Below are 16,034 nucleotides of genomic sequence, written 5' to 3'. Positions count from 1 at the left end.
AAAATTATTATGCAGTGAGAACACAATAAACCCATCGTTTCAAACTTTCTGCAGGAGCATTGAATGTTACCATTATGTGCATCAAAATCAACAACCCATAGTTTAGAGTGATCCTTTTTCTCTGTGTAATAGACAAAACTTTTTGAAGAATTACTAGACTCAAGCTCTACACTCATTACACCAACACCTTGTAAAAATTCTTGTTCAAAAAATAAATATATTTTCTTCGAATAAAATTGAGCAGCTTGCTTTAATATTGAGCAGTTTTTTATTACATGTTCTATTTCAGACTAGCTGCATCTATAATCCTCATCCTGTTCATTCCGGCGCCAATTCCTCATCACCTTCTCTAAACCCAGAAAGTAATCAATTATAGAACTTGTGGGCTTAGAAATGCCATGACACACATTATTAGTAGACTCGCTACGTTGTGTGGATATAATGTCCATGCTAAAACAATCCTTATTGAAGGCTATTGACCACTTATTACTTATCCTATAAAGATCCTGCAACCAAACATGATCTTGGAGGTTCCCTTGTATGATCAATTCAGCCCATGCATTTTCAAACTCCTCCTCAGAGTCACATCTGCTCAAACACTTATTGAAGAGGCCTTTGACTTTGTTGTTGGTATTGTAGCATGATACTTTTGATGGAGCCTTCTTACGGATATGCCATTGGCACAATCTATGACGACTTTGAGGTAGTGCAACTTCTATGGCCATAGCTATTGCCTGGTCTTGATCTGTATATATTGTTTTTGGTTGTTTATCACCCATCATTCGAACAAAAGTTATAAACACCCACGTAAATGATTCAATTGTCTCTTCAGACAAGAAGGCCACCCAAAGCAAAATGTTTTGCCAATACTTGTTAACCCCAACAAATGGTGCACATACCAAATTATACTTATTCAGCCTATAACTTGTATAAAAAATTACCACATCACCAAAGCAGTCATAATCTATTTTATCAATCCCATCAACCCAAAAAAAATTTAACAATCTATCAAATTCATCATTCTGGACATCCCAAGAGAACATGTTATCTTTAAGTTGACGCTCTTTAAATAACTCAATCAAAGTATTAGTGTCCCCAAGTTCAATCTTTGCTCTTTTTATTCTTTGAAGAAAGTTGTACGCATCCCTCCTTGTGAATCCAATATTTTCGACACCTCCAACTTCATCAGCAAGGAAGGAAAATGCATCAGTGGTTCTTATCCTAGTATCTGTCATTGCTTTAAGAACAGAAGCTTTTTCATCACACATATTCCTGCATGATCTAAGAAGATGCCGGTCTTCTGGCCTAGGCAAATCATGATTGTGATTTTCGATAAATTTTTTCACCTTCCAATATCCACCTTCATCCACTGTAAACCTAATCATAGCTGGACAACCAGTTCGAGTATCTGATCTTCGATATTTCCTTTGGATATTAAGATCAGACAACTTCTTCAAACCAGCTTTTGAACAAACAAAGTCCTTGGATTTTAAATTTCTAGAATTAGGCCAGTAACTGTGATGATCCTTACGAACACTAAAACCAAGATTATATCCATACTTACGATAAGCCTCATATGCCTCTTTCTCATTAACATAAACATCATGATAAATAAGCAATAAATGAATTATCCAATACGCAACCAATAAGCAGTAATTAAGCAAAGCAATACCCAACCAATACACAACCAATACGCAATAAAATCACAACATATGCGCAATTAATACGCAATGGATACCAATTCAATACGCACATAATACTCAATGTATATCAAACCGATAAGCAATACATACGCAACAAAGCTTTGCAATAAGAAAATCGAACTGCATATTCGTTATTGTACCCTAGTTCAACAATACTATAAAAGAAGGGAACATCGAGTCTTGCTTCTAAAATCAATTACAATTTAACATTATGTACATTGTTGATAATAATTACATCAAGAAGGGAACATCTATAATATTTGTACCCTAAATAATTACATCAAAAAAATGACTATGTAAAGAAATTTGATTGCAATACTGCTATAAAGAAAACTTGGAAGAAGGCGAAGTTTATCGATAAGCTGAACTTTTCGTCTTGTATCACTGGTTCTACATGTTCTGCTTCATGTGCACTTGTTTCCTGGACGTCGACATTCTCCAGGTTATCGGCTTCCTCCGAGATCTGCGAAAATATTGTCTGCTCATAAAAACCTGCATCCTCCTCCAGATCCAGATCAATCTCCATCTTCATCGGCATTTTTTCTGCGAAAATTTTGACTGCTCTGCAAAAATTTGAACTCTAAGCATTATATGTTGCAGTGATTCGCGCCTTAAATTCTGAAAAAATAAAAGCCAAACTAAATTTAACGTTATCTCCCTGCAAGTCAATTAACTTTTTAACCCTCTACAGCAGCCGAACAATGATCGGATTCCGCACAGAATAATTTCTCGTTGATTCGCAGGAGGTTTACAGATTGCGCTTCGCGACTTCGGTTCCTTCGTGGCTGTTCGACTTCGCTCCTTCGGCTTCGTTGATTCGCAGGAGGTGTACAGATTGCGCGCGTCGCTACTTCGGTTCCTTCGTGCCTGTTCGACTTAGCTCCTTCGGCTTGGTTGATTCGCCGGAGGTGTACAGATTGCGCGCGTCGCTACTTCGGTTCCTTCGTGGCTGTTCGACTTCGCTCCTTCGAAGACTTTCCCTTCTTGTCGGATTGGAAGTTAGGGCATTTTGATCGGAAGCAAGAACAGGAGCTCGCTGGCTGTGAAGTTAACTTTCTCGCTTTCGCGGGCTTCTAATGTTAAATCCCGTTAAATCCACCGAACCGAGGGATTTAGCTTAAATCCTGCTGTCAAACAGTCCCTACCCCCTTCTCTCTCTCTCTCTCTCTCTCTCTCTCTCTCTCTCTCTCTCTCTCTCTCTCAATACGCCCCACCCCACGCTCGAATCAAATCACCGAAGAGATGATAAAGAGGCGATTTTACAAGATAGAACACGGAGACAATAGCGGTTCTTCTGAATCCTCGTCTTCCGATGACTCTGACTCTTTTACAGAAGTAGAAGCAGAGGAAGATCACGAAGTAGAAGAGGAAGAGCAAGAAGAAAATGAGCGAGGAAGGGGAAATGATAACAATACTCTGCGCTGCCCTTCTCCTGGTTCGTTTTCTGATTTACCCTTATTTTGGTTTCCTTTTTTTTTATCAACACCAGATGGATCTTCGACACTTTAAATGGTTTTGATCTGTTATCAGATGCGAAGGAAAAAAAGGGCTTTTTCTTCTGGCATTGCGAAAAAGGGATTCTTCATTTAAAGAGTTTTGCGTTCATACAGTTAAATTAGTGTGCCCTTTGCAATGATATGTGATATCCTTGGAATCGGGTCTTGTTAGTAGTTTTAGGGCGGGCTTATAATAAGAGAAATCAAATCTTTATGGCATGATGAGTACAAGGAAAGTGGGAGCAAAACGGAAGGAAAGGGTTTACAGTAGGAGTGAAAGAGGCCGAGCTGGCTTTGTAGGTGGATACTCAGGCTTCTACGGATGATGACTGGTGCAAGTACATACTCAAATTAGGCTCTAGGATTCATTGACTCTCTTAGATTAGGATTTTGTGGCCATGGAGCAATTTACACTTTCCCTTGTGACCTGGGTGGTTTATTTATTATGTTATGCTATGAGAAGCTAGCTAGAGATTTCGAGATATTCGTCAAGAATTATATCCATTGATATTCGGATGCCAGCTCTATGTCATAGCCAACTACTTTGCCATTTATTGATCAAAGCCACAACTTGTTGGAGCGATCAATCATTATTGGCTCGTACATTTGAGCCATAAATATTAGGTAATGCTTTTGCAACCACGATGCAACGCGCATCTCTTTGGAAGGACCAACACATAATGAATTATGTTGCATTGAGGACTTGTCTAATTTAATTATAGCTAGGGCTACAAACGAATCAAGCCGAGCCAAGTATGTGCGTGTTCATGTTTTGAGTTCGTTTATTATCAGCTTGCTCAAGTTCGGTTTGAGTTTGATTTGAGCTTTTGTGTTTGTGTTCAAACTTGGTTCATTTAAATTAATGGGTGTTCATATTCGGTTTATGCTTAGTTCATATTCGATTCATTTCATGCTTATCAAGCTTTAAATAAACGAGCCTTATCAAAATATACTTCTAGATGTACATTAACTTAACAAACGAGCTTTGTCGAGCCTTCTAACAAATAATTACATTGAACCTGTTAGTGATTATATCTAGCGAAGTTTTCTAAACTATCAAACAAGCTCGTTCACGAATATAACTAATTAGTATTCTTGAGCTACCAAATGAATAAAAATAAATTATTAAATGATTTTAGACATGATTAGTAAAAATAAATTATTAAATTATTAAATTTTATAATATGTATTTTTTAACTCTAATATAGTTCTAATCGAGCTTCTTTACGAGCTTGTTCACAAGTATTAAACGATACTGTTCATGAACATAAATGAACCGAACGCCAAGTTGTTCAAGCTCGTTTATATAGCTATCAAGTATTTATCAAAAGTGTTCAAGCTTGTTCGTTTATCTTATCAAATGAATATGAACGAGCTTTTATCGAGTCGAGCCACGAGTAGCTCGTCAAACGCTCGGTTCATTTGCAAACCTAATTATAACAGTTTGCATGCACTAAGGATATATTATTGTCTATTTATTATATCACTATTGTGCTTTGCAAATCACCTTTAGGATAGATTAATCATCACAATAGAGTATCTCCGATGCCCTGAAACTTGGTCGAGGATAAAGAGTTGTATGGTTAGGGAAATTGTCTTTAGGGGCCTTTTGATGGTGTGAACAATCAAGTTGTTGGATTTGCTCGGTCGAGTAGAGAAGGGCAGCGAAGTTGTTTGGGAGTTCATAAAGAAAAGGGGAATCTTTAGCCTAAGCTATTAAGAAGTTAAACTTGATACACTGTTGAACACCATGAAGAGAAGATAAATGGTTAGAGAGCATGAGATTTATAGTAGTCGGACAAGATTGCTTGCATCTATTTTGGGGACTTCCCACTCAAAATGCACTAAAAAGCAATGAATTACAATATTTCTTGAAAGAAAATGGATAGAAAGAAAAAAAAAAAGCCTTAATTTTAGTTTATAATTGAGTTCATTTAGAGTTTGGCCTTTGCCAAGCTTCTTATAGGTCAGGGGGGAATAACATAAATTAAGGTTTCAAGTAGTTTATGAGCTTACGAGGCCTCTTATAGTTGCATGGTGGGATTATATACTCTTGATTTTGCATGATCGGAGGATTGCAAGAGGCCAGACATTGTGAGAGGAGTACCACGTGTAGACGAGCAGTCAACACATGGTGTATTTGATGCAAGAAGTTTATTTGCAAGCTAGAATATCTAGTTTTGGAGGAGACCTATTGGAATCATTACTTAAAATGGAGATTTTTGTTGGTTGTGAGTGATAATGACCTGTAGACAATTTTTTAAGGGTTTAAGAGGATTTATATTTGTGGAACAATTATCTGCACGGATTAGGTTGATGAATGCTTCGAGCATGCTGCTACCATAAGAACATGAGAAGTGTTTATATCATTTTTTAGGGGTTGCAGAGTGGTGGTGTGACTCTACCCTTAGAAGTATTGTAACACTTAGAAGAATGCATTGGAGTTTTGTGTTTGAGGTAACCAAAGGGTTCTCACCATTAGTTCTACATGTTGCTGAATAGTTTTTTTGTTAAGACTATTCAACTAATAGTCTGATCACTCAGCCACATAGTTGGGTCATTTTCTTACTCAATAGTATTATGTGATTGGTTGAGACCGTTCCATAAAGTAGGATTTGTATCAAATAAAAAATGTGCATGATTATCATGGATGCGACTGGAGCTTCATAAGATTTTTGAAATATGACAACCACCTACTTCACCTTTAAGCTTTCAACAATAAAAAGGGGAGGGGAAAGGTGCTTGTTTGCCACTTTTATATAATAAGAGTTCAAATTTCCAGACTAGTTCTTTTTGCTCTTTCCCAGTTTCTTCTTTGTTTTCATGATGTTGATTATGAGGAAGCTTTCTCTAGCCGCCCTCTACAGGAGTTTGATGCATCATATGCAAACTTCTGAGGAGTATGTTTGCTATATGATTCAATGTTGTAGTGATCTATGGATATTTTTCATCCATATTTATCACCACTGGTGATGAGGTATCAGCTCTATCTTCAACAGAGGCAGCAATTGATCTTGGGATAGTTTGACACTGAATTTATTATTGACGTTGTTATGTTGTTAATGTTGATTTAATGGATTTCATCTTTGAGGGACCCTAACAGCACATGGTGACGATGTTGGATTTTTCTTAGCCCTTGTTTTTTACATTACCATGAAGCATCTAATGCATACTTTTGAGGAAGATGCAGGCTCCTTTTCCATAATTGTAATGGTTGGTGAATTGTCTTTATCTTTGTTATTGTTGTAGGTGACATGACATTGGGAGAGACATAAGCTCTTGAGAGAGTTCCAACTTCGGATTTATTTGTGTGATCATGTCTTATTAATTATGTTGATTTCATGGATTCAACCATCTTTCTTGAACGAAAAGTGCTTGTTGTAAGAAGGAAGTTGATGGAATCCTATTTGTTGATGATGAATTTTTTTGATGTGGCTATGAGAAATGATGATTTGTAGTTGTAGATAATGATGATGTGGGTTCTCCATTGCAATTGTAGGAATGATGATGATTGGGCCCTGGCTATTGGAGTTGGGAAGATAAGGACATAGAGTTCTCTTATACAAGTGACATTGCTTTTTTTGAAAAGGAGATTGTGATGGTTTTCGACAAATCTCCTTCCATGGAAGTAGCTTTAGATGTAAAGGATGAAGGAATGGTTTTTTGCAGTGAAGCTGCCACTTTTGGAATAGAGGCACTCATAGGGAAGGAGAATTGATCTTGGAGTTCTCAAGACATTACTATTGTGAAACATGCATGGGTTTTTACTAATGTTGTCATGGAGTATGTCGGGCTCTTGGTGTTATTACAAAGAGGATTAGGGTGCTTATCAAGGTTTAAAATTGCGTAAATAAGCCTCGAGGCTGTGTGACGCATAAGCCTCACGGACGAAGAATTGCGTAACTGCGAATTTAAGTATTATAGCAGATAAATAATAGTAAGAGTTTATGATACAATAAAAACATCTAATTGAGAAGTGAACTTAGTGGAAAACAATAAAATAGATGCAATATATGCATCTTATAGGATAATTCAAAGTACAAAACTACAAATTGAAGTCTATCAAAACTCCCAAAGTATAAATAAGAAAGAACATCTAAAATTCAATCATGTCCCATCATTAAACAGGTCTTCAGTGGAGGCATCTTCATCTCCAATTATATCTATGAATGTCAAATCTTCATCATCTTCAATATTACCCATTTTTCTCTTTCCTATCCAATAAGAATGATTTTTTTGAGGAAATGCCTTTTGCATTAAAAAAAAAAACCTATTACAAACTATTAAGTGATATAAAAACTATCACAATCCTCCTTTAACAAAGAAAGAAAAGGAGGAAACTTATTAAAACTTAGATCATCAAAAAAAAAATCACCAAGTAAAGCAAAGTTAGCCCAAAAATCGGCTAACTTATTACATTTTCTATGAGAAAAATGAAATAAAAAGTTCTCAAAATCTTTCAAGAAAGATAAGTCTTCCGCCATGTCATTATCCATTTTTCCAAATGCTTTATCAACCGAACCTTGCAGATACTTGCCAACATTGTAATTGTCTCCCTCAATTATAATCCCTTTGGCTTCCATCATCCATTCTTGTAGTATCATTTTCAAAGATCGGAAAGCCAAAAGCTCTAGGAAACCACTATCCCAATGAATACATTTGAACTTAAAGGAAAGTAGAATCTTCCCTTGTGATATCTGAAAACTCCAGCAATACCAGCTTCATTAGACTTCACTAACGCAACATCAATATTGACTTTATTCCATTCGAATAGAGGAGGGTGCGAAGATTGAGAATACAACTGAGGAAGCTGGTTAACACCCAGTGGTCCGAAAAGATATTAAATCTTGTTGAAATTAACGTAAAGCTAATTGCATTTAAAGTAATACGAATGATTAGTGTGTTGTTAATTGTATATATTTTAAATGTAATAGCACATAAGAAATTATGAGATACCTTTGTTTGCTCGTTATGTGCTACAATACTAGTAGATGTGTATGGTGTGGTACTAGTGGATATGCCCGCTTGATCTACTTCGTCCATCAAGACATCCACACTTAGATCATCTAGGTGCATGTCTGATAATGACAAATCTGTCTCATCATCTATGACCACTCCTTATTATATGCCACATTATCGCACACCAAAGGGTCCTCATCATCCTTCAACCCCTTGTTCCTCAACCTCTTATCTCTCAATTATGCCATTTAGAAATAACTTCAGAAGTAACATACATCTCTTTGAGATAAGTGGAGGATGTAGAAAGTTTAATATTTGATTTCTTACTGAAAAATGAAATGGGATTATTATTTTGGAAGAGAATTGTGCCAATACCAATGGTGGACACATCAGTTTCAAGATTATTTTTTTTTGTAAAATCTAGTAAGGCTAGGAATTTGGTACTTATCATTGCTAATTTATGAGTGTGAAAGACAGTGGAAGCTTTGACATCCCATTTGAAGGAGTCTTTCTTGAGTAGATTGGTTAAAGGGGAAGCAACATATGCATAATTAGATATAAAACGACAATAATATATCGTAAAGCTTAAAAACATTGAACATGACATAAGGGGGTAGGCACTGGCCAAGTGGTCATAACATTAATTTTATTATGGTTCGGTTTGATGTATCCTAAAGAGACAATATGACCCAAATGTTCAATAGATGGTTGACAAAATTGACATTTATTAAGTTTAAGAAAAAAGGTGATTTGTTTGTAAGCATTGAAAAACTAATTGATGATGATCGAAATGGAATTCAAGAGAAGGACTATAGATCAAGATATCATTGAAAAAAATTATAACAATTTACAAAGAAAAGTGTGAAATATTTGATTCATTAATGCTTGAAATGTAGATGGAGCATTTGTTAAACGAAAGGCATAACAAGAAATTTATAGTGACCCTCATATATTCGAAATATAGTTTTATGAATATTATTAGGATACATCTGAACTTGGTGATACCCAGAACAAAGATCAAGTTTGGAAAAAAGGGTTGCACCTTGTAATTCATTTAAAAGTTCATCAATCATTGAAATATGAAATTTATCTTTAATAGTGAGGGCATTTAGAGCTCTATAATCAACACAAAATCGCCAAGTACAATCTTGTTTTTGTACAAACAATACTGGACTTGAGAAATGACTAACTATGATGAATAATACTGGTATGAAGCATGCCAAAAACTAAATCATCTTTAGTATCTTTTTGAAAATGCGAGTAACGATAGGGTTGGATGTTGACTACTTTAAATGAGGATGAAGGTGAATATGATGATCAATGGTACAAGATGGGGTTAAGCCTTGAAGTAGTTGAAACAAGTGTTGAAATTGTTTGAGTAGGGTAGAAAGGGAGATAGGTAAAGGCTATGTGAGGGTGTTGAGGTAGTCATCAAGAATATTTATGTTGCAACTCGGGCTTCCGAGTTTATGATTTTGATGATAACAAATAATATTTATTAATCTTTTATTTCTCATTCTTTTCATTAAAGAAGTTTTTAATCATCCAATTCACCCCTCTCTTGTCGCATCTAGTAATTTCAATTGGTATCAGAGCAATTTCAATTTAGAGATGAAGTAATATCTAAATCTAATTGTTTTTATTGAATCGTGAAGAATTGAGCGGCGGAGGAATGGAAAATGATGGCCCGTAATTGATTAAAAGATATAGGTTCAGGTTTTAATTGTTTAGAAATTGAATAGTAAGGTTGTGATAATTGTATAAAATTTGTCCTTTAGATTGGAGCCATTGCATTCCTTGAACGACATCAGCCCCATGGATGGAGAGAACAAATAAATCTAAATAAATGTGATAACCTTGGATAATAATATGAACTTAAGGACATTTTGACTAACACACTAAGTTGTCATTTCCAGCAAATACTTTGAATTGTTTGATAGGTCGAGAATGTAGAGTTAATTGTTGTATTAGATGGTCCTGAATGGAATTGTGTACTTTCACTATCAATTAAGATATGAACATTATGATGATTAATCGATCCCGTCAAGCGGAAAGAATGAGGCTTGGATTGTCTTGCCAAAGCATAAAGACTAATTTTAGGTTGATGATTGGAGTGGTCGTCATGTAAATCAATGGGAGAAGAATGTAGATAGTCATCAACTAAATCTGAATCATCAGTGCCGAGTAACGAATTGAATTTATTTGGACAATGATGGTAGGGCCGCAATTGATATAAAGACCTTTATCATGACAAAATTGGATTTCTGGTAAAGAGAGCTTACGGATTGGAAGATTTGGAGGTTGTGGATATTGTGGTTTAGTGTGGAAGAGGTAAAGGAAGAATGTTTAATTACCGGTGGAGGTTTAGATGATGGATTCAAAGTTATGGTCTCCATGAGAGCACCATTTGTTATACTCCTCATTAAAAAAGGAAAGACACCTTTAGAGTAGGTGGGAACTCCAATAGAGAAATGAGAAGAAGAGAGAAACTATAAATTATATTCCATAAATCATTTCCTTACAATTGGGGCTTATTTATAATACTTGGGTAGACCAAGTTTACAAGATGGATATGATCTGCTTAGCATTATTTAAATAATAATAGATAGATCTAGTCTACCTTCACTTTAAACAGAGTAAAAACAAACTATTGCTTATTACAAATAAGAAGACCCATTTTTATGCTGCTGATGCAGAATGTTGTGGAGTTCTGTTTCTTCTTTGGTAAACTTTCATGGTTGTCGTTGCTTTGACATGTTGGTAGTCCATTCCTCAGTATTTTTCTTGTACCACTTTATGATCCAATAGAATATGTTGATGACTTGATGTCTAACAACTTCTCTTGTAAATTGAGAGGTTGAGATGAAATTGATGTGGAACAATTCATGCGAAGAGGAGTTGCTTAGGGAAATTTGCACGCTTAACTGTTAAGAACAATTCTAAATAAAACTTATGCCCATTTAAACGCTAAGATAAAATAATAAGGCAATAAAACTAGCTTAGGCTAAATCACATGTGTGGAAGTTAAGATTGCAAACTAGTCAATTAATGTGACGTTGCATACATGATTGGTTTTCAACCATAAATCCCAAGGCTAACAATAAGACTAGTCACTACGAGGAGATCCCTCACTCAACTCTTCTAATTACTAGGCTTTAGTGGGGAAGCATTAACGTGATCGTCATGAATCTACTAAGACCACAATTGAGAAGCAACTTCGAAGATAAAAAAGTCGGGGGAAGAGTTTACCCAAAGACAAGATAGATGCGAGCTCCTTGTGAAAGTTCAACGGGAAGAGAAGAAGACTCTCCCAAGCGTCGCAGTGTGGAATGTAACGATCCTTGGTTTGCCTTGGAAAATCCTTTGAGAGATGGAAGTCTCCCTCAAGAATTTAAGTAGGAGAAGGCCGTAGAATATTCTAGATCAGCCATCCAAAAAAAAAAATGTTTGCTGCCTTGAGTTGGGGAAGGCACCAAACAACAAAGGCGAGCTTCTCCAACGAAGAGGCAGCAGCTGGGGTGGAAAGAAATCAGTGGGCAGCAGTTCCGTCTCCCCAAAACAGCAATTATGGGTCTTCCAAGGGCTGAGGGAGCAAGGCAATCGGCTGAATTTCAGGCTGCAGTCTTAGGAAGAAGAGGGCTCCATGTTGGATTGAGTTTGGAGAAGATTTAGTGGAAGAAAATTAGGGAGAGGGGCTTTGGAAATTTCGGCCATCAGCAAGGAAAGATTTGAATTCTTTCCTAGAGAAGTCATGGCCATAAGGAAAGCTTTCCAAAGAAGTCCAAGAGGGGACCGTGGAAATTGGAGAGAGGGAGGAGGGGTTATGAAAATTCAAACTTCAAAGAAATTGTAATTAATGCATTGAATTAGCAGTAATTGGGCTTCCTCCCTAGCATGGCCGGCGGCATATAGAGGGAGAGGGGATTGGGGGAAAGTTTAAAACAAATTCCAAATTGGCCACTATAATTTAAGGAGAGAATAATGTCATCCAATCTAATTTGAAATTTCAAAGTGAATGACATTCAAGACTTTCCTAATATAGATTTCTATTTTAGGAAACTATTTGAAATTCAAATTTTGAAATTCAAATGGTTTAAAATAATTTCCCCAAATCCTTCATGCTCTATAGGAAGGTAATGATGAGACATTAAATCCTCATTCAAGGGATGGGAAGAAAGTGGTCGGCGGTTAGGTGGGTGGAGGGGGAAGCCGTGGGAGGGAGGCCGGCGATCGGGTGGGTGATGATCGGCGGCTTGGGGAGGTGGAGCTAGGGGAAGACTTGGGTGGATGAAGAGGGGAGAAAGGAGATGAACGAAGATACAAGTAAGATAAAAGTAATTAACGAACTCACAAAGAGATCGTAAGAACCGCGAACCTTGGACTCTTCCAAAGATTGACGGGTATTGCAAATCACCCTCCTCGGGCTTCTCCTCTCATGAACTCACTAAGAGATCAACATGAACTCACTAAGAGATCATCAGGAACATAAAATTTTCATTATCAATAATTCATCATCTTACATGAAGAGGGGAAGGCTTTAAATAGCCAACGGAATAAAGAAAATGAAAAGACACAATTGCCCCTAAGGCAAACACATGACGAGGCCCTTAAGCAAGGGCATAAACGGAAAGAAATACAATAGACGCATAAAACATAAAACAAAATACATCAAATACAATAATAATCAAAAGTAGATCGTGACTGTAGATCATTGATCTTCTGATGTCCCCGTCAGAAACATTAGTTAAAAAAAAGTTTTTGAAGTAGATAAATGGACTCCCTTCATTAAAGATACATGAATATATTAATACAACAACAACAACAATAACAAGCCGTTATCCTACTATGTGGGGTCGCCGATATGAATCCTTTTCTCCATTGCGTCATGTTAAGAGTTAAATTATCATCTAAATCTAATAAAGAAATGTCATTTCTAATATTTTCTAACCAAATCGTTTTAGGTCTATCTTTACCTTTCTTAACATAAGTCAAATATAATACATCTACTTACCTAATGGGTCATCGGAAGGTCGTCGTTTTATGTAAACAAACCATCTAAGACGACTCTCTCTTATCTCATCATCCACTGGAGCTACTCCAACCTTTTCATGTATATGCTCATTCATGCTTTAAGAGTAAAGCCACTCATCCACCTGAGCATCCTTATCTCTGCAACACTTAACTTAATATTATTATTATTATTATTTTAACTCTTAACTTAATATTATGATTCTCTTTTAATGGCCAACATTCTACACCATAAAGCATTGCAGGTCTCACTACCATCTTATAGAATTTCCCCTTTAGTTTGAGAGGGATTTTTCTATCACACAACAAGCCTGATGCATTCCCCCACTTCAACCATCCAACTTGAATTCAATTAAAAATAACCCCATCTATTTGACCATCATTCTATACAATAGACCCAAGATATCTAAAATGTGTACTCTTATTAATGACTTGATCGTCCATCGTCACAACCCCCCACGAGATCTATTATTACTAAAAGTGTACTCCATATATTCAATTTTAGCTATACTCAAACGAAAGTCTTTAGACTCTAAATTTGACCTCCATAATTCAAGTTTACCTTCAACTCCATCTCTAGTCTTATAACAAGAAGAATATCATCAGCAAAAAGCATACACTAGGGTACAACCTCTTGCAAATGTCTAGTGAAAACATCCATGACTAAAGCAAAAGAATATGGCAAAGGCTGATCCTTGATGTAATCCAACTGAAATAGGAAAATACCTAGTCACACCACCTTGTGTTTGAACACAACAACTCCTACATACATATCCTTAATGACTTGAAATATAGCATTATTAACCAATTTTTATGTTGAACTCTCCATTGCACTTTTCTGGAACTTATCATAAAGGTGAGGGTAAGGAATGCAAAGGTCATCATGAAATAAATCAATTAAAAAATAGTTTTTTTCAGATCATACATACCCTTTTGAGAAGTAGATTCAATTATGTGAATATAAATGAATGTGGAAATATGATTGATCCTTGTTCCTAATTTACCACTTGGCAGATGAGCACTCAATACTTACCTTTGCCATTATTATTTCCCCGTACATTATGGTTAACAGGAGAAGAGGTCGGTCATTCATTTATAAAGGTTGCTTCATTGGTATAATCTGATGTGTTAGTTTCATTCTTGTTGACTTCAAATGAAAATGATTCTTGATTCTGGCTAAGATAAGAGGATGCCTTGCTTGCCATCTTTTCCTTTAGTAGGAACACATTCTCATGTTTCTTCTCCACATCATTTGTAGTGAAAGATCTTTGATTATTGGAAGATTATGCATATTCTCCTACGAATTATTAATGCTTCTTTTCTTCCTTCCCAAGAATACGAGAAGGAGCATTACCATCTTGCTTTTTTAGTTGTGAATATAAGGCTGAAATTTTTGGAACCATTGATTGTTTTTTCTTTTTAAACTTGTCACATCGCCTTATGTCTTTGGGTTGAATATTGCCAATCAAGTTCATGGTGCAGTTTTGGTCCTGCTTGTCAATTTGATATTATTGAGCCCCTCGAATTAGATTGCATACCGATCATATAAATAAGGGCTTCAAATAATATTGACACATCTCAATAGGGATTAATTCACACACACTTCATTTATGTGTTCCTAGGTGATGTCAAATTGGAGTAGGCATTGTTATCAGTCCTCTCTATGTTCGTATGGATGCAATTGATAGAGAGAGAGAGAGAGAAAGATATTTGTGGTGAGGAGTTGTTTCAAGCAATGTAGTTGAATGAGAATTGAAGAGATTAGATTGTTTTGACTTCCTATATCTATGATGGCATATACCACCTCTTGCCTAACTTGTATGCACAAGGTGAAAAGTTCCTCACATACATCGATGTTAGATGATAGGCTCTTGTCTATCCTCTTCAGACCTGCCATCAATGATAGACTTGAGTTTGAATGTAGGATGGACTCCAATGTTGAGTTGTGTTAAGAGAAATCATCATCTTTCTCCTCTTACCCTCTTCTTTCTTGAAATTCTCATGAAAGCATTCTGAATGAAGTTTCTAACATTTTCCTTTTTTATTTCCAGCTTGGCCATGATAAAAAAATGATCTAGAAGAGAATAATTTAAGATTATCTTCTAAGAATTACTTTTTGTTGGTCTTTTTTTTTCTCATTTAGCTTTGAAGACCCTCCTTGCAAGTTGAGAGGTTTCTTCCCATGGATACTATTCTTTAATTCAATGACCAAAAACACTTATCCTTGGACAGGGAAGAGTCGAAGCTTTTAGAGATGTGTGAATTTAACACAGAAGTGTACTTTTTGAGCGGTAACATCTCCTCTAAGCAATGTCAAGGTTGAGAGCTTGTTTTCTAAACTCACATAATGTACTCATGCATGTTTGGTAAAGCTTGATGTGCGAAAAGGTTGCCTTCTCTTTGATTTAGTTCTTCCCACTGCTTACACTTTCTTCTTCATACCCTATAAGGTAGAATTTTTAGTGAAGAATGCTCTTAAGCGGTCCCATGTGATTTCTTCTTTCCCAATTTGAAGATGGGCATGTTACCATGTCAATGCATACTTGGTGATTTGGATGTGCGAAAAAAAGCTTATCTATTGAGAAGTATAATCATAGAGATTGAAATATTCTCCATTTGATATACCCTCATGCATCCAACTTCTTGACATTGATAGAACCATCATAAGTTGGGACTAGATTTTGGCCTCCTCATAAAAAGGCTTTGGCCTTACCTCTATAAACAATGGTGGAAGCTTGAGGTTTTTCATATTTTGATTTCCATAATATTTTGTCTCTCTTCTTTATCTTACGTTAGAACAAGATACGAAATGGAATATACGTGAAAGGTTGGAGTAAAAACCTGTGGA

General features: G+C 36.1%; 2 protein-coding genes across 3 annotated transcripts in view; one reads left to right on the top strand and one right to left on the bottom strand.

Annotated features, from left to right (window-relative positions):
- Positions 1–290: 290 nt before the first annotated feature.
- On the bottom strand, positions 291–2,241 carry LOC110102201 (protein FAR1-RELATED SEQUENCE 5-like). Its single transcript, XM_020830421.1, has 2 exons — positions 2,038–2,241; positions 291–1,586 (listed from the first exon to the last, which is right to left on the bottom strand). Exons 1-2 carry the CDS (start codon positions 2,239–2,241, stop codon positions 291–293), a joined length of 1,500 nt encoding a protein of 499 aa, XP_020686080.1.
- Positions 2,242–2,405: 164 nt separating this feature from the next.
- The window catches only part of LOC110102199, a 35,506-nt gene continuing 21,877 nt past the window's right edge, over positions 2,406–16,034 (top strand). The window contains exon 1 of one of the 2 annotated variants that reach the window (XM_020830418.2): positions 2,406–3,138. In XM_020830418.2, the coding sequence (XP_020686077.1) occupies positions 2,946–3,138 (193 nt within the window). In that variant the 5' untranslated portion in view covers positions 2,406–2,945. The remainder of the gene's footprint in view (positions 3,139–16,034) is intronic. The other variant, XM_020830416.2, reaches the window with a different exon arrangement.

This window comes from Dendrobium catenatum, unplaced genomic scaffold (assembly GCF_001605985.2).
Source record: "Dendrobium catenatum unplaced genomic scaffold, ASM160598v2 fragScaff_scaffold_747, whole genome shotgun sequence".
Classification (NCBI taxonomy): Eukaryota; Viridiplantae; Streptophyta; class Magnoliopsida; order Asparagales; family Orchidaceae; genus Dendrobium; species Dendrobium catenatum.
This window is presented reverse-complemented; position numbering and strand designations above follow the sequence as displayed.

What these genes read in the sequence shown, in the direction of transcription:
- LOC110102201 (XM_020830421.1), bottom strand. Translation starts at nt 2,241, where the DNA reads ATGCCGATGAAGATGGAGATTGATCTGGATCTGGAGGAGGATGCAGGT. An exon ending in TAAACTTCGCCTTCTTCCAA is followed by an intron (nt 1,587 to 2,037) that starts GTTTTCTTTATA and finishes TATGTTAATGAG; the next exon opens with AAAGAGGCATATGAGGCTTA.